This window comes from Apostichopus japonicus, chromosome 19 (genome assembly GCF_037975245.1).
Source record: "Apostichopus japonicus isolate 1M-3 chromosome 19, ASM3797524v1, whole genome shotgun sequence".
In the NCBI taxonomy this organism is placed as follows: Eukaryota; Metazoa; Echinodermata; class Holothuroidea; order Aspidochirotida; family Stichopodidae; genus Apostichopus; species Apostichopus japonicus.
In genome coordinates this window covers 22,904,348-22,926,094 of record NC_092579.1, presented here as the reverse complement: position 1 = coordinate 22,926,094, position 21,747 = coordinate 22,904,348, and the positions used below count along the sequence as shown (strand labels likewise).

General features: G+C 37.3%; 4 protein-coding genes across 4 annotated transcripts in view; 2 read left to right on the top strand and 2 right to left on the bottom strand.

Moving 5' to 3' along the window:
• LOC139960239 (uncharacterized) overlaps positions 1–3,143 on the top strand; it is a 150,678-nt gene extending 147,535 nt beyond the window's left edge. Inside the window, exon 170 of the mRNA XM_071958438.1 lies at positions 728–3,143. Within this exon, the coding sequence (XP_071814539.1) occupies positions 728–927 (200 nt within the window). The 3' untranslated portion in view covers positions 928–3,143. The remainder of the gene's footprint in view (positions 1–727) is intronic.
• Positions 2,830–7,398, bottom strand: LOC139960245 (uncharacterized). Its single transcript, XM_071958449.1, has 3 exons — positions 7,263–7,398; positions 4,954–5,663; positions 2,830–4,083 (listed from the first exon to the last, which is right to left on the bottom strand). The coding sequence occupies exons 2-3, from the start codon at positions 5,590–5,592 to the stop codon at positions 3,847–3,849; spliced, it is 876 nt and encodes a 291-aa protein (XP_071814550.1). The 5' UTR covers positions 5,593–5,663; positions 7,263–7,398; the 3' UTR covers positions 2,830–3,846.
• An 80-nt stretch (positions 7,399–7,478) lies between these two features.
• LOC139960246 (uncharacterized) lies at positions 7,479–12,675 on the top strand. Its single transcript, XM_071958450.1, has 5 exons — positions 7,479–7,687; positions 9,429–9,522; positions 10,250–10,412; positions 11,713–11,868; positions 12,302–12,675. The coding sequence occupies exons 1-5, from the start codon at positions 7,542–7,544 to the stop codon at positions 12,463–12,465; spliced, it is 723 nt and encodes a 240-aa protein (XP_071814551.1). The 5' UTR covers positions 7,479–7,541; the 3' UTR covers positions 12,466–12,675.
• Positions 12,465–21,542, bottom strand: LOC139960241 (eukaryotic translation initiation factor 3 subunit D-like). Its single transcript, XM_071958443.1, has 15 exons — positions 21,273–21,542; positions 20,556–20,601; positions 19,887–20,023; positions 19,314–19,466; positions 18,934–19,055; positions 18,179–18,311; positions 17,368–17,463; positions 16,901–16,949; positions 16,105–16,235; positions 15,806–15,888; positions 15,157–15,286; positions 14,653–14,795; positions 13,983–14,175; positions 13,686–13,782; positions 12,465–13,516 (listed from the first exon to the last, which is right to left on the bottom strand). Exons 1-15 carry the CDS (start codon positions 21,399–21,401, stop codon positions 13,494–13,496), a joined length of 1,665 nt encoding a protein of 554 aa, XP_071814544.1. The 5' UTR covers positions 21,402–21,542; the 3' UTR covers positions 12,465–13,493.
• Positions 21,543–21,747: the final 205 nt, after the last annotated feature.

Sequence of the window (21,747 nt, the reverse complement as noted above, 5' to 3'; positions counted from 1 at the left end):
ATATTCATGACAAAAACAAATCAAATTATCCACTTTGTTTTCTGATTTGTTGTTCATTAACATCGCTATCACATAATATGGTTTGGCTTGCTTCTACCAGGAGTATAAATGTGCCTTGGAAAGGTAAATTCTGGATGTTTAAGTTGACCGTTAACAAATATACTGGATATTTGCTGCTGCATTGTTCCGTCAAAATCACATCCTTGAGGTGCCCAGAATTTCGAATTTGGTAATCTTTTGTGATTCCCATCTGGCAGTAGCACAATGATGATGTCAAATTCAGCTGAACTGGTTAATTTGGTGTTTTTTAATGCTATGTTACTTACTCATTTATCCAGGGAGAATATTTTCAAGTCATTCTCAATACAAGAAATTATAATGCCAGTTAAGCAAGCATTCTGAATGATAACCTTTCATTAAAAACTCAACAATATGATTTATAATTGGAATATAAAACTATGGAAGATCATCTAGTCTGGAGTAGGGGAGGGTTTAGTCAATCAAATTAGTTAACACTTAGTCAAACCATTACTCAAGTTATTAGGTGACGAGATCTTAAGATTAGGGTTTTTGACTAACAGTGCGCAATCATTTTTCATTTTCTCTGAAGATAAATATTTACCTTATCTGCCACTGGAATATCATATTAATAAGAACCCTTTTCATTCTCATACTTCTTTTCACTTTGTCAAAGTTAAAAACTGCAACTTCTTTCCTTTGTTTACAGGATCTGGGATGTTAACAGAGACGGATAAATTGCGACAAGGCGCAGATTTAAACGACAGCGGTGTATCAGCAGCATCTCGGACATTCTTCTTAGGAGTTATAATAACATCATCACTTCTAATATTAATCATAACATCAGTTTTAATCTATTTACGATTCCCTAAGAGGAAGAGAAACAGAAAATTACAGCTTCAGTATTAGAAGGTCGATCGGGGATATTTTGGAAGTATGAATGGTGCTCTTAAGGATAACGTTAAAATCGCACAGTAATGTAAGTTTATGAATTGTGCAAGAATAAGAAGACTAAAATTAAAATGATATGTATGCTGATGTTTGACAGATTTTAAAAGTGGTTAAACTTGACTCATTTTGCTGCCAGAAGTTGCAACAAGTGATTTCAAATTTTAATATCAAGTCAAGTCATCATCATCACTTTATATTTCCCCGAACGGAGTCATCGCCTCGAGTCACTGCTTTTATATTTATGGGGCAACATTTTACAAATTCAGTGACTCTAGTCTTGGCAGAGATCAAAGGTTAAATGTCAAATCAATAATTATAATCAACTAGTATCATCAGGTTTACTAAGTGCATTTACTGTATCCATTGTTTGATCTGGAATAGGAACAGCTTGATTTTAATACCATTTAATTAAAATGATACATTTTAATCATATGCAGCATATCTAGCTACTTGTGGCAGATGCCTGAAGAAACTGGAATGTTTTGTCCTGAAACAAAACAGGAATGACATTCTTTTGTTTTGACTCAATGGCTGTTAAAAATCTCTGCAGCTTTCTATTTGATATTTTATTAACAATAACATGGCTAACATTCTCTTATTGTACCACCTGGCTGTTAATCAGTGTTCAGACATGTTGTTATGTCACACCATGTTGTTATGCTCATGTTGTATGCACATGTTGTTATGTCACAACACTGCCTATCCTGTCTACATACCATTTTGAAGTTGTCCCTCTTCTCTGCCTTTGAATGTCATCTGCCATAACAGTTCCTACAGACTGTCAATAATATTTTATTCATTATTATTAGTAATGATATCTGCAGGCAGGTATTTATCAGTTATGGAATGCTCTTTATCAATTTAAATTTCTTAAAATTTAAAAGGACAGTGACTGCTGCAGTCACTGGTATTTTGTCTACAGAGGTATCGCATTAAACAATGAACCTGCCAGACCGTATTCAAAACTATTCTTTGAACAAAGCTGAGAGAAGAAAAGAACTGTACTAATTTTCAATATATATTTTCATTTAGTCTTTCATATTAAGTAATGTCTCAGGAATTTCTAACATCTCTTGTGAGATAGGGGTAAGAGATTTTTCATTGACAATTTTGTTTTTTGTTGGAAAGTTTTCACTAATAATAGCACATTACTATAAATACCACCTTCTTATCTGATTTGTCATGATAAAAAAACATTATCAACAATTCTGTCCTTATAATTTTATATTTAGGAATCAAAATATGTATATTTAAGTTATTTTGTGTAAAGGTGTCATAAATATGTAACAAACACATGTATGTTTCTCATAGTGTCAGTAGTTATTTATAGTAGGTTTAGAATTAGAAAATAGTTGTTAGTAGTTAAACTTTACTCTCAGAGATTAAAAACGTCAATTCTCGCTTGTGGAAGGATACGGTTAATATATGGTCCTGCGTTGTGTACAGTCATTATGAGTCTACTACGTACAGTAGTTGAAGTCCCACTGTACAGCTGGTTAGGACTAGAATCCTTCCTACACCAGAAATAGTGAGAATACTCACAAAACAGTTTTCATCAATATGATACTGTCATGGTGACAGCAGGTTAACTCAGGCTAGTAGAATGTAACTTTCCATATTGTCAAAACTAAATCCATCTTGGGTTTTGGGAATTGACATGTCCATTATGATAGCACTGCTAAGTCAGTAAGGCTTGTCAGTTTCTCATGCCGCAGTTTTGATCACACGTTTGGTTTCACAATGTCAAAAGAGGTAGCTTGCATACGTTATATAATTAGCACAGTTTTGGTTTCAATTTTGGTATTTTCTTGTTGCTCTCCAGAATTTTTCCTTTGAAAACATAACCACCTCATTCCTTCATTTATAGCTCATAGCTCAAATGTAAATTGCAACTTTTGTGTCTCTGTGTGAATGAATTTAATGGATGTACTGTATAATGGTGATGATCATGGCATGCTATATCATAATTAGGTCAATATAATTAGGCCATGGTCATCTTCTAAACAATATTTGTCATTTGCTTTTGAGCAATGTGATACAAAAAAAACTTACTATTTTCGTATTTTGATGTACATACAATTATTCAACATTCTCACTGTTCATCTCTCAGATAATCATATTCATGAAATTATAAATCTCTCACATTTAAAACAAAGAACGAGTAATTCATCATAGTTCTTTCTTTTGTTTTTTCTTTATTTCCTTTATTTTCTTATTTCCTTTTTGCACTTACAATATAAACATTTCTAGATGAAATAACTGTTTGTAAAGACCTGTATACCATTCAGAAATCAGAGAATTACCCTAGGGCTTGGGTCCAGTATAGGTGAGCATCAGGACGGAAAACAACATTTTAATGTGTCCGGATTTTTTGATAGTTTCGACAAAGTTGTAGCAATTACAGAGGAAACACTTGCTCATAAGAAAATGAAACAAAAAAGTGACTTGGCCATTATAAAACCTGTTTTGGGGATCTGACAGCAAACAAACAGTTGTCAAATAGAAAGTCATTAAACCATTCTGATCTTAAAGTGAAATGAGCTATTATCTGGTACAATCTCTTATCCCATTAAATGGTGGAGACCTATCAGCTCAGACCCCTGAGCAGGCTGCAACAACTTCTCCTGGTTTGAGTCCATTTTTTAACCCTGTTCTATGGTGAAGCAAGCTTAATTAAAGCTTTCTGCCCAAAATGCCTTTTTTTTTAATACATGATACTAGCAGTAAATTCCAGTCACATTGCTTTTGTAATAACCAAAGCTCTTCAACACTGAATGTTAATGCTGTTAAAATTAATAAATACATTGACATTGTTACCATGGTCAAAAAAAAAAGATGATAACAAAATTGAACCAACAGAATGAACAACATATGTTACTAGGACAAGGTCTGCAGGATATCGGTGGCCCTTCTCCATTGTACCTTCATCTTCTTGACCTCTTCTGCATCCTCCTCCTCCTCTCCATCACTTGATTTTCCCTCTTTGTCAAGATCTTGTATCTTGTCCTCCAGTTTTTCAATTAATCCTTCGGCTTGCTTGACGGTGATCTCCCTGGCCTTGCCCTTGAGATTCTCCAAATACCGCAGCAATACATGGAAATCAGATTTGGGAACCTGAAAGACACAGTTGGAACGAGACATTGGATTTAGCAATTTCAGCCGCTCTGCAAAGTGAAATGCAATCTGAACATACAAGAATAAACACCTCTAATGGTGATGGTTGGTAAACTAAGGTTAACCTAATAATAGTTTGTGAAAACATTTCGGTGGGTCCCAAACCAAATTTCCAGACAGAAAGTTTTCTGAGCTATCAGATAGATCATGATTAATATTTGTTTTTATTTAACATCAAGTCAGTAGTGCAGCTACTTTAAATGCATTCATTTCTGAGCATCAATTCTTAATTTGGAATTGGTGGGTAATGGCTCAGAAAATCCAGGTGGGGGAGGGGTGGGGGGATTAGGGTAGAATAACATAATATATACACCTCTTCAAAAGAAGACTGCAACAACAGCAGAAGGTACACACAGACACACAAGACGAAAAGACATCGTGACATCCTTTGTTCCGAACATTGAATTGCTATTCATGAACTGAAGAATCTACTAATAATAATGAACCAGGGGAGGATCCCAGTGCTCCTAAACAGCAGGTCCTAATACCCCTTGGTGTGATACGAGGACTGACCCAGATAGTCCCTCAAATTGTCACATGTGGGACAAAGCACAAATGCCTCCAATCCTTCACTTGTGTACGCCAGTAATAATCATCAGTACTACCTGGTTCCTTATTCCAATATGTCAACCCTCTCTCTGTCTTGGGATATGTGCCTACATTAGCCATGCAGCCTGTGCAATTGGTATTTATACAGCAAACTAAGCCCCATACTGACTACACTGATTCCAACATTGTTTACTATATAAGTACTACATCCTCATATGGCTTATATTTAACACAGTTCAACATGCGGCATACACCACCTACCTTGACTTTGTCATACATATTCTGTAACAGCCAGACCTGTCTGCCTTTCTGAAAGTGCCACGAGTCCCGTTCCTTGTCCCACAGTTGTAGGTAGCGCAGACAGGGTCTTTGAGAATCCGACTGAGGTGTGCTGCCACCTCCTCCTTCTCCTTCTTTCTTCTTCTTTTTCTTTTGTTTGTTCTTGCCTTTTCTTTTAGGTGACGGTTTCACCTCCGGATTTCCAGTGTTCCCTTCCTCTGAAGTCTTGGCAGTGTCCATCTTATCCAAAGTATCAACTACATCACTGGTATCCTTTTTACTGTGTCTCTTCTTTCTCCACTTCTTCTTATCACCTAGCGATGCATCTGTCATTTCTTCGTCCACAACTTCTCCCTTCTCTGGCTGTCCATCCTTCTCCTCAATGCTATCATTCGACAGTGCAATATTGTCACTTTTAGAAACAGTCACACCCCCTCCCACCTTTTCTACCCTCTTCCGTTTTCTGCCCTTCTTATTTGTTTGTTGCGGCGCAGTTTCCTCAACCGGGGGCGGCGGTTTCTCCATAACCACATCTTCTGGTTTTGCTCCCTGTTTAGCCTTCTTTTTGTTACGATTTTTTCCCGCCTGCTTCTTCTGAACATCACCTTCCGACATTGTCATTTTTAACAAATCCTTCCACTTTTGTTTTGAAAAACTTTAAAAGATTATCTTGGGCCTCTTCTGTTGGTTATCTGTCCATATAAGAAAAGGGGAAGAAGAACAGAGTAGAAATTAATACAGGAGCAAAAGTTAATGTTAACTTAGACCTTCGGCACATTAATGAATTTACTTTAGGACAGGTGGAACCAATTTCTGACCAGAAAAGAGAAAGTTGCAGTCAAATATGATCAGTTTGCTCAGAATTGCCCGGCCAGCTGGAGGAGGATGGAATTTAATTTTGAAAGCCACAACTGCTGGTTCTAGATAAATACTGTAATTCAGATAAAAATTGTCAACCTTTTATCTGGATGTGCTGACTACATTAAGGGATAGAGTATAAAGAGGTGGTACATAGAAATTGCACTTAGCATTTATAGCAAAGTCAATTCTCCTTTGATTTTGAATAATTGTGGATTTAGGCCTGTTATTCACGCTAGAAAGTATTAACAAACCTTTACTTGGTACTTCATCACCATTGTGTGGAAATAGTGCACATTGCTGATAATTCAGTTAATTTGTGAGCTTAACACATTTATGTATTGCCTGCATATCCAATCAAGTAGAAATCAAAACCTGAGATTATGTTATTTCTACATCATGTGTTTGGTAATCTACAGTAGAACAACAGAAAGATGAAGTTCAGTAATTTTGGCAAAAGAAAGTCTTACATCAAAAAAGTACCACGATTTGAATTCAAGGCAAGTCTGTAACTTTATTATACTTACTCTAAAGATCTGGGTGCCTTTATCTATGAATCATGAATGCAGTTTCTTTTGTAATTGTAATCACAGCTTACGTTGAAGCTGTTTGTAGGAACAGTAGGCCAAACAGGTCAAATTTGTGGATTTATTCAGGGCCTTTCTGCAAACTTGGGCATATTCCCTGAACAGTACATAAGATTAGAGGACACTTTTAGTCCTGGGATGGTACAGGAATCTGGGAACTGTCCCTGGAAATCAGTCTGATCTTCGTACTTTTGTCTGTTATATATTAATAAGGTCGCAAAGCAGGAACGGCGCAGGTGCTTCACCTGACAATCGGCACCTATTCACTGTGCAGCCAGCGATATTAAAGCAAATAAGTTATATTTTTCACTGCAGTTGGATAAAAGTGGTAATATTGCCCTAACTATTTATCTGGGTGCCAGCAGAATAAATGTGTGCTACAAGTTTTTTACCCAGCTGCCAGCAGTACAAGGACTGACACTTACAGTCATTCCATTCCCACAGCTGCCAGTCAAATTAGAAAACCTACCAAGTACCATGCTGTTCACCCCACAGCAGGACAAACATGAAATAAGGCAGAGTAGCCTTCTGTCCTCGTTATTCGATCAGACAAAGATTGAATCCCAAGTTGAAGTCGTATGATCTACAATATAGTTAAATGCCACTTGATCGGTAGGCTAACTCACTGTCGTATACGTACCTAGTGCTCACCATAGAAACATCGCAAAACTTGGCCTAGCCTAGTACTAGAAATTAGAACTACTCTATGGCTTCATACCGTACGAACTAGCCTAAGTTATACAAGCTTTCTGCGGCAGCCTTGCCTAACCTTTAAATTGTCAAGTTCGTGACACTTTTGATACCATGATGTAACTGTTCTATATAAGATACAATGCATTTTCTTACCATGCAATTGGGATCAGACCACGTCCATTCTGATACATTACCGATTATCTTGCACGTGTGATTCAATTACGATATTGCAACATACCTGTAGTCTATTGTAAAATCAAAAGTGATTGGTTAAATGAAGAGTATCGTTGATATTACGACCTACCTGATTGGTTGTGGAGAACCGGAAATAAAGTACCCATCGCGTAAACAAGAACCATACCCCGGGAAAGTAGTAATCAGCTGATACACCCCAACATACCAGTCGTTGTGTTAATCAACAATCTTACAGCAATGGCAGCCTCTCAGAAGTTCTTCGCTGACTCAAATCCTGAGACATGGCAACAGGTTTATGAACTTTACGATACGGCTCTAGATCTGAGAGCTTCAAAGATAACCAAACCAGGTGGCAAGAAGACTCTGAAAGAATTAGATAAATGGTTGGTACATTAGGATAGCAACCTCCTGAGCTACTTATCTAATATGTTACTATGTAATCCTAGCCAAGATCAACAGTATGCATAGCATACACATCAATTTCATTTAATTTGACTGGTTGCAAGCTCCAAATGCTTAAGAAAAAGGCAAGTTCCATGTTTACTCTTGCTTCTTGCAGGTCAATGATTCAACCTTTCTTCTACTTTGAATGAATTAAGTTCTCTCATGTTATCTCATCAGTATATGATCATGAAGTTGAGAGTTTGTCTAATGTATTTCCATCTCTATACCATTCGTTAATACTAAACACTAATTAGAAGAAACGTTGCCAATAGCGCCGTACAAATAACATCAAAACCCAAAAAAAATCAGCAAAAGTACCTCGAGAAGAAGTTCGTTTCCAGCTTAGCCATGAACAGCGATTTATAGCCTAGGGTATGCATTTTAGATAATTGGGAAGATAATTCCATGACTTTGGACCAGAGATACAAAAAGCTGCTCACTATAAGTAAGACCAACACAGTTTGAGGAACAAGTAAGTAACAAAATTAGATTGACGGGTATGGCATTTGAATTGCTCAATGCCAATAATTTCACAGAGATATTATGGTGAAAAATTAGAGATGCAGCAATGCACCAAAGGTCCAAAGTAATAATTTTGATTTGGTAACCAGTTCAACGATCTAAGAAGTGGGATAACATGGGTGCATTTTGATTGCTCAAACAGCAGTTTAGCAGCCCAGTTTTAAACTTCTTGCAGACAATTTGTGTAGGTGTAGGTGTAAGTTTGGCCAGTAAAAATGGAGTTACAGAAGTCGAGATGAGACGTCACAAAAGCATGAATTAAACTTTCACTTAGTTCACAAGACAGATAGTGCCTTATATAGATCTTATATTTCTGAGGTGTACACAGCATGATTGAACGATATTAGTTGGTGTTTACACAGTTACTCCCGCCCTTCCTCCCCTACTGTAAATTGTGTCTGTGAAAAGCTCACTAAAGATATTTAGTATGTACCTTTGAGCACGTTCATAAGCAGATTGTAAAACTTGTGACGCCACAAATATCTTCAGTTACAACATGGACTTTATTTCTTGGAACTCTACATTAATCAAATATACCTTTCATCTTTTGAAATTTTCCAGCATTGGAACTATACTACCTTTAAAGATGTGATTATCTTCCAACTTGTCAAATATTTCACAGGTTCCAGCAATTTAAAGAAGTGGGATAACATGGGTGCATTTTGATTGCTCAAACAGCAGTTTAGCAGCCCAGTTTTAAACTTCTTGCAGACAATTTGTGTAGGTGTAGGTGTAAGTTTGGCCAGTAAAAATGGAGTTACAGAAGTCGAGATGAGACGTCACAAAAGCATGAATTAAACTTTCACTTAGTTCACAAGACAGATAGTGCCTTATATAGATCTTATATTTCTGAGGTGTACACAGCATGATTGAACGATATTAGTTGGTGTTTACACAGTTACTCCCGCCCTTCCTCCCCTACTGTAAATTGTGTCTGTGAAAAGCTCACTAAAGATATTTAGTATGTACCTTTGAGCACGTTCATAAGCAGATTGTAAAACTTGTGACGCCACAAATATCTTCAGTTACAACATGGACTTTATTTCTTGGAACTCTACATTAATCAAATATACCTTTCATCTTTTGAAATTTTCCAGCATTGGAACTATACTACCTTTAAAGATGTGATTATCTTCCAACTTGTCAAATATTTCACAGGTTCCAGCAAGAATTACCAGATGAAATTTCAGCACGAGAACCTAAATACATGAACAAAGAAGAACTCACCAAACTTATGAAATGGAAGCTAAGTGTAAGCATTCCTGATCATTATGTGTTGTATCTTTCTTTTCCTTTTTCTTCTTTTTTTAAAGTTTCCTACTTGAAATCACTGGATGACAATGAAAATTTCAGAAGTCTGCAAAAGTGTAAAATGTGAACTTAACTCATAGATTCAGCTCTTTCTAAGTGTTTGAGTTACAGTAAAGAGATGGTACAATTTGGCAGAAATATAAACCTAATTGTAAAGCAATGATTGCAGGCACAAACTTAAAGGCATTAGAGACTCGCCCAAACCGCCTTCCGCGCTCTGAAAAAGTTAACTTTCCGTTGCCTGCAAGTGAAGTTTTCTCTTGTAGCTACAAAATGCAGACAATAATGAAACGTGATACCTTGTTATCTTTAGCTGGACCTGAGATGTCCATCGCTGTATCGTTTGTACACTGTGCTGTGGGTATTGACCGCAGCTGTATGTACTGACTGTACACTAGTGTCTAATTACCAACGGTAGCAAGCTGTGTGTGTGTATTTTCTGGGATCGATGGTGGTGTCGAACTCTTTTGTTACACCTCATTCGAAACTAGGTCAGATTACCAGCATTAGACGTTTCTTTTTGCGCCAGTCTTCACACTCTTTAACTTTCAGTTTTTATGGAACACTACAATATCTTGCTCACTCACTACCCATTGGTGACACATGTATCTTTGATGAATTCGCTCATTTTACTATTTTAGCATCTTTTGTTTTTATTTGCACAAAAGAGAGGAAAGTTTCGACCCAGACTCACTGAGATGGTCCAGACAAATGATGCTACTCTGGTAGAAACTACCACAAAGAAGGCCTTCAAGAAAGTTTCAAAAAGTTTGAAAGGTGCAATCAAGGAACTGTGTATTTTGAAAGCTGTTGGGCCAGCCACTGCATCAGGTAGGTTTAAACACATGGTAACAAGGCACTGACTTGTCACAACAAGAAAAGACAGATGTATTGGGGTGTTTGTGTGAGGTAGGGAAGGTGGAGTGAGGTGTTTGTGTGAGGAGCAGGAGATGGAGTGGGGTGTTTGTGTGAGGTAGGGAAGGTGGAGTGAGGTGTTTGTGTGAGGAGCAGGAGATGGAGTGGGGTGTTTGTGTGAGGTAGGGAAGGTGGAGTGAGGTGTTTGTGTGAGGAGCAGGAGATGGAGTGGGGTGTTTGTGTGAGGTAGGGAAGGTACAGTGAGGTGTTTGTGTGAGGAGCAGGAGATGGAATGGGGTGTTTGTGTGAGGTAGGGAAGGTGGAGTGAGGTGTTTATGTGAGGAGCGGGAGATGGAGTGGGGTGTTTGTGTGAGGTAGGGATGATGGAGTGGGGTGTTTGTGTGAGGAGGGTGAGATGGAGTGGGGTGTTTTTGAGGGGAAGGGGAGATGGAGTGGGATGTTTTTGTGAGGAAGGGGCTACCAGAATGTACGTGGGGTCATGTCATAATAGAATGATTCTAAATTTGCCCCCCCCCATACACACACTCTAAGCCTTTAAAAGATTTCCTATGATTACCATTTATTATCTCAAGAAAGAAGAACATGTTGTCACAGCAGGGGGTGGGAACTAGTACAAGGGGTTCCCCTCCCATTTGTGGGACAAATGTGTAGTTTTATGGCTATTAACATGTTAATGGTCAAGCTCAATATAACATTTGAATGGTTTTTAGGACTGTTACTACTCCTGTATTGAGCAATGCATGCTGACTGTTTCATGTTGTTGTAGTTGCCCATTTGAATTTATGAAATAGTTCCTGAGAAATGTATTTTACACTTTGTCAATTTGAAACGTGCATTTTTCACTCTAAAACAAAACAGATTTCACTCTCTACTGAAGCAGCTTTTATACTAATAATAAGCTTGTCACTCTTAAATCCCTTTTATTCAGAACATCCTTTGTAAAAACTTTTGGCTTTACAAACAAATCGTCTCTGTAAAGATAGTGATTACCCTGAAAATGTTTACCACCCTACAGATGAGTTATGCACTCTAAACATTGTTTTTTTGTTTTTGAACACTTTAAAGCTTTCAGCCTAAGAACACATTCCTTTCATTTCATCTATTTCTTCGTAACTGTTATTAACTGAAATTACCTTTCTGTAGATTAAACGATTCTGGTCTTTTCCTTTTGAAGTTCTTTCAAAATAGTATTCTATGCACTTGTGAAAAGTTTGAGTTTTAAAAACACTTTATCATTTCTTTTTGTATTTGTCAGCTATTTTAGCTGCTGGTTCACCAGAACACGCTCCTTTCATGGCAGATGAGAGCATGAATGCCATTCCTGGAATCGGTGCCTTGAAATACACAGAGGGGCAGTACGATGACTTCTCAGCAGAAATCAGGGATTGTATCAATAGACTTAAAGATGCAGGTAGGGTTTCTTCTGTGATGAAAATATTTTGAGTGCACAATAGTATTAATGGCACAATAATTGTTTTCATGTTGGGAGGGGGAAGTGGGATCACTGGAAGTTAAGTTGTAAAGTGGAACATTTGGCCAGGTGACATTACCAGCCAACCCACTTTTCCTGGTCCCTTTCCTGGAGGGTTGAAATTCAGATGCAATCATCCACTATGTCCACTTGTCATAATGAAATTTTGTTTTTTTCACATTGCTTTTAAGTATAGCCATTTTCACAAATTCAAATCTTCGATTCATGGTTTCACTTCTATTTCAAACAGTCGTTACTGTTTGCAATAGACCCAAAGAGATGTTTAATAACGAAGTCTGTTAATGTCAATCGTCTGCAGCCATGCTTTAACGTAACTAACGGAACCAACATTTGTGCATTCATTAAAACTTAGGATCTTCTGACTGGACACCACACAAGGTGGAGCTAACTCTCTGGACCCATTACATCATCCACCAAATGAAACCAGATCTCTTAAAGAATCTAAAACCAGTTAAAAGAGATTCAACTGCAGAAGATGAAGACAACGATGGAAAGAAGAGACAAAAGACATCATAACCGGGACAAATTTTGTATTTTATTAATTTACCGATACTAGTCTCATTGTAAGGAGAATGATTTACCAACAGTGATAGAAACTTTAGTAAGGTTAAACAAAGTTGCTTCATATCTCATCGTCAAATATCATATTTGATTTTGAAGGTGAAGGAACCGTCCACATAAATGTATTCCAACTTGCGATAGCTTGGTTTCCCTGTCACACGGTTACACTGTGAGTCAGTTTGTCATTAGACTGGTACAGGGGTAGCAATCCCCTTTAAATATTGCTTCATCTTTCAAATGCAATGACTGGTTCTGTTCCTAGCTGGAACAGAAAGTTGGACATACAGGCAGCTTTACTTCTTGAACAAGTTGGCATTATATGTAATGCACAGTCAGCAATATGGAATGTCATCATGCTAACATGTATCACTTTCTTCCTTAATGTGTACATATACATTTGAAACACTTTTTTTCTTTTTTCTTGTTGTCAGTCGTTCCAACATTGTGCCTATAGTACAAAGGACTATGACAGGGAAACAATGAGGGTAGGGGAAGAGATATGTTTGAAGAGTAGTATTTACCAGTCTTGATTTATAGTTACCATAATACTATGCAAAATAATGCAGTATAATTAGAACAGAATAAAACTATTCATTAATTAACACAATTAGTATTCTTGTGTATGTTTGCAAACCTCTTCTATGCACAGCAGACTTTAATCCAGCAGTCATGACCCAGGACTTCCCCTCCCCCCTATATGTGACTATCCCTGGTCTGGAAATATTGCCAGCTACTGCTGACACCCATTAATACATTCTAGAGTGAGAGAGCTACAATACAACAATTACTTTAACTTTCATAGTTACAGATCACAAGATCATGGTATTAAACCTGAGAATGTCCCTCCAGTAATTTCCTCACGCTACACTTTGAAATATGTCATGAAGAGGCAGATTCTCCAGAATTGTTTATCCTGCACCAATGTTAACGTCTCATTTCACCCCCAACGATGCATCGATAACTGCATTTCTAAGAGTCTCTTCCTAGCCGCCTTCTTCATTCTCATCTGGGAGAACAAAATAGAAGAATATAACATGAACAAAGGTCAGTAAAAAAAGAAAATGAAATGCTAGATTGAATTTAATCTGTTGTTCTTTGAGATTCCTTCCTCTTTGAGAATGACAATGCCTTCTTTTGTTCTAATTTAGGAAAAAGTTTGAATTGTTCCTTCTTACCATCTTCCTCGTTGTCGTCGTCATCATCGTCTTCGTCATCATCTTCGTCATCGGTGCTGAAGGTGTTGTCGGGGATGTCGTAGATACGGATCACAGGCTGGAGGTAAAGAATAACATCGTGATTAAATGTTGTTAATGTATGTAAGATCTGTCTATGATCTTACATGACATGCCGTACTCTTATTGGCATCACACACAACACATACAGGGATGAATGTCAGGAATTTCTGCCTTTGGCAATAAAACCAATGATTTATGGCATTGTTGGAACTCCCGAATTATCCCAAACCATCTCACCTTGTTAGGGTCTTTCAGTATCAGGAATTTGCCTTCCTTGAGTTCGAAGCATTTATCGATGATGCAACGAAGGATTCCCCAGGCGTTGTCCATATTCAGGTTAATCTGTGCGGCCAACTCGTTGGGTTTGAACTGTTGTGATCCGAGGATGACATGCTTTGACGAATCCCTGGGGTTGATGCGAGAGACATACCTACACCAGACAAGAGAGGAGAAATAAAATGTGCTTTAACAAACATGTCATCAACAACAACAATCGGTAATAAAATCGTAAACAGAATGATGACAATTTACATCGGCGGTTCATGTCCTGTATAACGGTAAGTTTTAACCCCACTCTTGGACCTTAACAAAGATCCAGTTGAGTTACTGGTACATTATCGCATTAGTGTTCCCCTTGTGCCATGAGTCGTATGAAATCAATCTTTTCTTTTTACAAGGTGGAGGCAGTTTGTAGTTGTCTATAAACCTGATAGGAATAGGTTGCCAAGTATCTTGTAATTTTACTTAATTTCACTACAGAAACAGCTCATGGTAACAAAACTGGGAATGCATTTGCCGACAGAATCAGATATAGTGCGTCAACAATGAAATGACCAAAATGACGAGGACTGCTTTTATCCCCTTCTTATCGGAGAACCCTCTCCGAGCAGAAGCAAGTAGCACTCACCCAAACTTGATTTGGTCTGATCCTGCTAGCAGTGAGCACACAGTCCATTTAGCCAGCTTGAAACTGTTGTTCTTCAGCTCCGTAGCTAGCACTGCTCCCTTCTGAGAGTCCAGCTTTTGTCGCCATTCGTCAGCACTGCTTTGCTGTAAATTAAGGGGAGATGAGAGGGGTTTGTGGAAGGCTCATTTTTTTGCAACACCTTTACAGACATGCAGTCTGATTATGTTCAGTTCGGGGATATGAAGGCCACACATCACTATTACATTATAAGATATTAATGGCATCAAATGTCACTTCAGTTGAAATGGCTCTGACTCATTAAGAACAATGTAGCCCATTACGCTGTCATTAAGCTGTGTTGTATGAGTGAATGCTTTATCCCAGGCCTGTTATCTCTGATAATATTCTGATGGGTTTAGTGGCCTTACCTTAGTGTCCCATTCCAATGTTTTCAGTATGAAACTTTGAAGAACAGTACTATTCAGATGTATTTAGTGGCCTTACCTTAGTGTCCCATTCGTTCAATGTTTTAATGTTAAGGAATTGCGTCTCGCCGTTGGACCCTAACGCTACACTGTCGTGTTCGCATCGGATGATTACATCGATGTTCTCACCGAGGTTCCATTTTCGATATCTGAGAGGAAGAAATGAAATAACAGTATCCTCAGTAATGAAAGAATCGAGATCTCTGATGCAGATGTTAATCTAGATAAAGAAAACAGATGGATTTAATATCATATAAAATATCTAATAGAAATACTAAATAAAGGGGAAAAATTGTTTCATAACAAGTTTGCTACAGTTAAAGACCGAGTGACCATGGACGCTGAGATATTTTGATTAACTCTGGATGATCAGAGCCTTAGTTTACACACAAGTCATAATGATAGATGAACATGAGCATTATAAGAGTAAGTTTTACAAATTATTCCCAGAAAACGGTGAAAAATTAGTCACAAATTTTCTGAAAATTGAATTGATTTCCACATAATGGAGATTTCATATCATTTGAAACTTTCATCAGCATACTTCTGAGAATTGATGATGAAGTGGTAAGCTTGTCTGAGTTTTCTTTAAGATATTTATACGTAGTACCAACAACCAGAGGTCATTTCGATTAATTCGGGACCTCTTTGGGGAAGAATATATTTACCTGTATCCGACAGACGCCACATCTGTCTTGTCCTCCTCAGACACAAAAGGATTCTTGTCCTTGAAGCGGAATTTATCGTTACCCTAAAGAGATGAGAAAGGGAGGGGAAACGGTTGTGGTTGTTACTGCAAAATGTAACTGAACTGTAACCAACACCGATAAAAAAGGACAGTTTAAAGTTTCTAAGTTTTGCAACACAAGAAAATTAATTTAGACCCATTTAAATTTGTATGCAGTGTTTTAGGAATAGCAAGTTGAATTTGCAGGTTACGGGATAATGGCTCAAAATTATTTCTTACCATTTTCAAGCATTGCTGTGAATAATTGTGGTTGATGAAGGTAGCTTCGAGGGCCAGGTTACGGGGAGAGTTGATGTGATTTCCCTCCTCCTGAGGTGGTTCCTTGGCAGTCTCGTTAACAGTCAGTAAATCTGATCAAATTGAAAAAAAAGTGAAAGGAGAATTGATTGTGCAGAGTCAACATTTCTCAGAATGAATTCCTTGAAAAGTGATGTTTGCAAGGTGAGAGGTGAAAATCAGTCAGTAATTGACTTTTTTACCAAAAGTGGCAAGAGCGTCTTGCACAAAATTTCAAATGTGAAGTAGGCTAGGCGTACAAGACACGAAAGGTGTTCATTCACAGAGTATGCTGTGATAATATACAGCAGGACTGGAAAGTAAACAAGTCTGGATAATGTTGATAGCAGCAAACGACACATGCAAAGCAACCAACTCAAACTTCACAAGGGTTGGTAAAAGGTTGCAAACTTCATACAGCAACTATCGCCACCAGCAAAAAATGTATGTGGGATTGGTTCGAAAGGTAGTGTTATCAGAAATCCCGCTTTCCCTTTTATTAATCTTTCTGTATCTTAAGTCAGCGCACAAATTGTAAAACTGTGGTCAATAACACTCATATTTTGCAGACGCAACCACTCAATGTAATGTATTCACTATCAGAAGATCACCAGGACAGTCTGGCACCATCCATTCCTTTTTAAAATGTGTCATATTGTCATTAAATCCAGTCAGAGATCAAATGTTGAAATGGAAAAAGGATGAGAGAGATATACCATACGGTTGGACGAAGACTTACCGAATTCTGAGTCGTCTCTCTTATCGAAGAACAGTTTGCCTCCCACGTGCTTAAAACAACAGAAAACAGACAAACGGATTGAAATAAAACACCAGCTGATATGCAGAGTTTCATTATAAGATTTCACCAAATGTAAACTACCAAATAAATGGAAGGTAGTTAAACAAACAAGGCTGATTGCAAGGTTTCTTGACTCCAAGCTTGGGCGACTCCTAACACGTTACAGCCGAGTACCCACAGCCTTGATAGAAACTAGCACATTTGAACGATGGTTCAGGGACTTAAAAATCAATAAACTAGTGACACCAAGAGCCTTTGAATATTTTGTCTATTTTTGTGTTGATTGAGCTGTCTATAATCCTAATGTGTGTTATTTTGTCACAAGGATTTCGCTGTAGATCTCCTGGAGGTGCATGATAGGCTACAATGCTTCTTTACTTCACACTGTTCTGATACTATAGTCTCACCTGGACGATGACATCCCAGGAATAGGAGGATCTAGTACTACACATGATGGTAGCGAGAATGATGTCAGTTCCAAAAACATTTCCTTTGGAAGCGAGCTGGAAAATAAAAAGATTAGAAAAGGAAGCATCCCATCAGCAAAATGAAAACGAGACAAAGAAGGAAAGTGTGATAGACAATTCGTTTCGGGATTAAATGTATCTGTGAAGGATAACAGAAACTCAAAACTACTTGAAGTAGATAAGTAATTACTTTAGTTCAGCAGTCCACAAACTTTTAGATCCACGACCTTGCAAGAAGACTGAACCATAACTGACCAAGACCTGACTCATCAGAATTCGATGCTCAGAATTCATGACAGCTAACTTGGATTATAGAATTTTGGCAAGCTCCCAAAATCTGTAGGTAAAGTTTCCAATGTCTGGAAAACTCCTGACATGCCAAAACTCTTGGTTTGCGCCCTATAGTTTGCGGACCGTCGCGTTATATAACTTAATCTTTTGGTTAGTTATAATATTTAAATACGGTAGCTAATAAAACCACAAAAGTAATTATTTGAACATAACAAACTTGATTAAACATCTTGTATTATGATAAATATTTTCCCTAATTAAGAGCACTATTAACCCCTGAAGCCAAAAGCAAAATACTCCAATCTTGTTCAGTATATGCACTTAATAGCAGATATTTCATGTGAAATAGTTTTAACCAAGCTTGCTATTAGAAATGGTAAGCTGGTGTGCAGATATGTTTCTTCTTTAAGAGGGAAACCTGTCACCACTCTGTGACCAAGTGTTTGAGTCGTTTAAATACCTTTCGTATATTTGGGTCGTCGGTGGTCGTCACTTTGTGGAATAACCTGTTGACGCGAGCCAAACGCTTCTCCAGCTTGGTGTTGATGCGATCAAAACTCTTGTTGTAGAATTCCATTTCGCCACATTTAATCCTGAAAAGTGATTTCAAAATTTGTACAAATTCTCGATTGACAGAAGATTTATCATAAAAATTATCTTGTAGAACAATCCAACCACTCCAATAATGAGGCATATCTTCTTACACAACTGCATGAACATTTCAGGAACTTTAACAGAGTAATATTAATATACAATTATTGCACAAAAGAAGAAAGAAATATTTGGCACCAGTTCACTATTATTTTGAGTGTGTATATATTTGTATACGACAGAAACAGCTGAACATGCAGGATTAACTATGGCTTAGACCAGCTTTTTTGACACCGGTTCACAAATACCTAATAACCTATTTTAAACAATTTACCATTCAACCTCAGATGGAAAAGGCCACTAATTGCTTGTAAGAAATTCATCTCTCAGACTTACAGGGAAACACATGCAATAAAGATATTTTACATGAATGACTAACTAAGAGGTAGGATGTCAACCAAATACACACAAAATTAGCTTGTTTTATCATTATTCTGTACCGCAATCAAAAGCTACTAACATCGAACTAGAATATGTCCTGTTACTGTTACATGGACTGTTCTAATCCCCGTTTAGGACTATATTAACCATTCCTTAAATACATAAAAATCTGCATGTACTCACAAATCCTCGGGATCACCGATATTTGGGAGACGAAGTTTATTCAATCTAAGGAAGTCCAAGTCCTCGGCAACGGACCACTCACCCCTCACCTGGACAGAAGCAGACCTGCTCTTGATTTGATTCTATATTTTTAAAAAAAGAAAAAATTAGAGAGAAAAGATTATCACAAACATCAACTTTTAAAGTCTCATTCCATCTAAAATATTTTATTAAAGAAATTGGATAATTGTTCAATAGTTAGCTTGTCAAAATATTTTCTTACTAAAAACCAGAATCAACCATCTCAGTAATGGAAATTGAGCAAACGAATTGCATTTGTCACCAAAAATCAAAAGGGTTTTCCTTTTGAAAAACAATTCCCTTCGAGAGCTGTCCTTTACCTGGTTCCTGTTGTCATGCCAACGGTGCTTGCCGTACTGCTTCTGCATTCTGCGGTACTGTCTCTGTCGTTCCTTCTGTACCTTGGTCAGCGTCTGAAGTCCCTGGTTGTTGGCCCTCTGTTCCCTCCTCTCACGCTCTCGCCTCAGATTGCGCTGAAAATACAGAGACAAACAGTTTTGAAATAAATTGTGAGAATTCCGTACGTTAGCCAAATGATTTTCAGAAGCATAAACTTAACGTGCAACTTGAGATATAATTAATCCCTCTCCATTGTCGGTGTAAATCGTCCATTAATAATGTTACCAATATTTGAAGGCTGGGTAGATTGGATGGTACATGTAGAATAGAGACAGATAAGAGAAGGGTATAGTACAGAAATGTTTGCACTTTGACGGAATTTGGTCTCCAAATATATATATATATATATATGCATATTTATTTTAAACCAGGTTTTTGAATAAACCACAATCATTACTGACAATTCAAATACAGATACTGAGAAACAGATTGAAATGTTTTATCCATTTCTAGGTCCCTTGGTTAAAAGTCGGGGCCAAAAATGATTGACTTACCTGGTTAAAGCGATTCTTGTTGCGCATGTAGACAGGTTTCTGGATTTTTGTTGTATCCACCAGCTGGAAGGTGGACTCGTCCTGCTCATGGTAATAAGTATACTGAGAACCTGCTGCAAACTGGGATGAATATTTACCTTTGAAAGAGAGGTTAAGAGAGAACTTGAATTATCATTAAAAATCTCATCTAATTATAAAATTACTAAAAAACATTCTTCATGACGACAGTTTTTTTATCATTTTTTCATAAAGTTTCCTGTCAAATAATATCAAAGTCATTGTTATGGTCTCCCTTCCTCCATCACAACTACCACCATACCCATAACTAGATATGTACAGATCTTGCCTTTTCCATTAACCGTCATAACTATGTATATTGAAGAAAAACTACTCTCTAGAAATGTCAAATTCTCTGCTATTAATGGTTTTGCTTTACTAAGTTTTCGATCGGCAGTACCTTGTACAATACAATAGATTTTCCCCCTATACCGTACATAAAAATAATATTTTACTAAAACATGGATTTTTCTCTCATTCTGTTTGACTTTTCCGTGATAATTGATGTGGCTAACACCAGTGTTTGTCCATATCAACCTTGTTAAAAAATGAAATAATTAAGATCCCACTTTTTCTGACTCTTTAGAGTTAGAAGAAGAAATGACGAATTACCCAAATATCTTTTATCTGAGTAGGTCATGCCTGTCCAATCTGCAACCTGAGGGTAGTAAAAAAATAACATCATTAACATTGAGTTATAAATTCAGAGTATTCTAAATATACCTTGATGGTAGGTCCTTCTGATTCCAATTTCCAGGTTCCATTGGCAGACAAAGCCAAAAAACCTGAACATTATAACTGTCCACCACAAAATCATAATTTCTGTCATTATTACGTAGGCCTAACAAAGTAACAAATGGTCCTTTTCTGCTGGAAAAGATTGGCACCCAAGTTATGGTATAGTGGTATACCTAACACTTTTTTTGAAACTTTGTGAGTAATGATTGGGGAGGTAAGAAATCAGCTTTCAAGTTGTACCCTTACCCTTGGTTTGATCGATCAGAGACATACTTTGTCCCTATATAAAAATTAAAATAGCATGTGCTTGCAGGCCAACATACTTGATTATGTCTAGTATTACTATTGTCTAGAAACTGATCTACATTCAACTGTTGGTAAAGGCCAGGCAAGCACCAAGGCTATAATGAATTTACTGTAGATTTGTAACTCTGTAGAATTGTAACTGTTATACTGTTAATATTTCATGTTTTCTATAATTTACTACTAGTTAGGGCGGTACTACTAGTATTTGGTTGGCCTAACTTAGGCTATTGTAGCCAGTGTACGTTAGGATAACTGGGTAAGCAGCTGGAAAAGTTGGATTCTTACCTTTCCAAGACGATCACCTTTAGAAAAAGGTTGATAAGGCATATCTTTAAACTGATCTGGAATTTCATCTAAAGGACCCCAACCTTCAGGGTTATCTTGTATAATCGGAGGTATAAAATGTACCGACATTTTGGCCGCGTTTCCGACAATATGTTACCCTAGAAAAAGACACAGCTAACCAACGTTAGTGAATTGTCAGTGATGTAGCCTAGCCTACAGTGCTTTATTCATGTGTGTAGATACGTAGCGCGACAGTGGGTTCGCGGTTCACATGTGTGGAACCCATAGAAATTGATTGTAAATACTTTACGCACATCTAATCCCGATAAAGCCGCGCTGGCAAATTATGTATCAAACTGGAAAACATTATAGAAAAAGTCTTTTAACCTTTAACCTTACTGCATTATGAATAGTTATTTTATTCGGTTTCAAAGTGGCTGTAAATATATCAAAACTACATGGACGAAATTTTTAA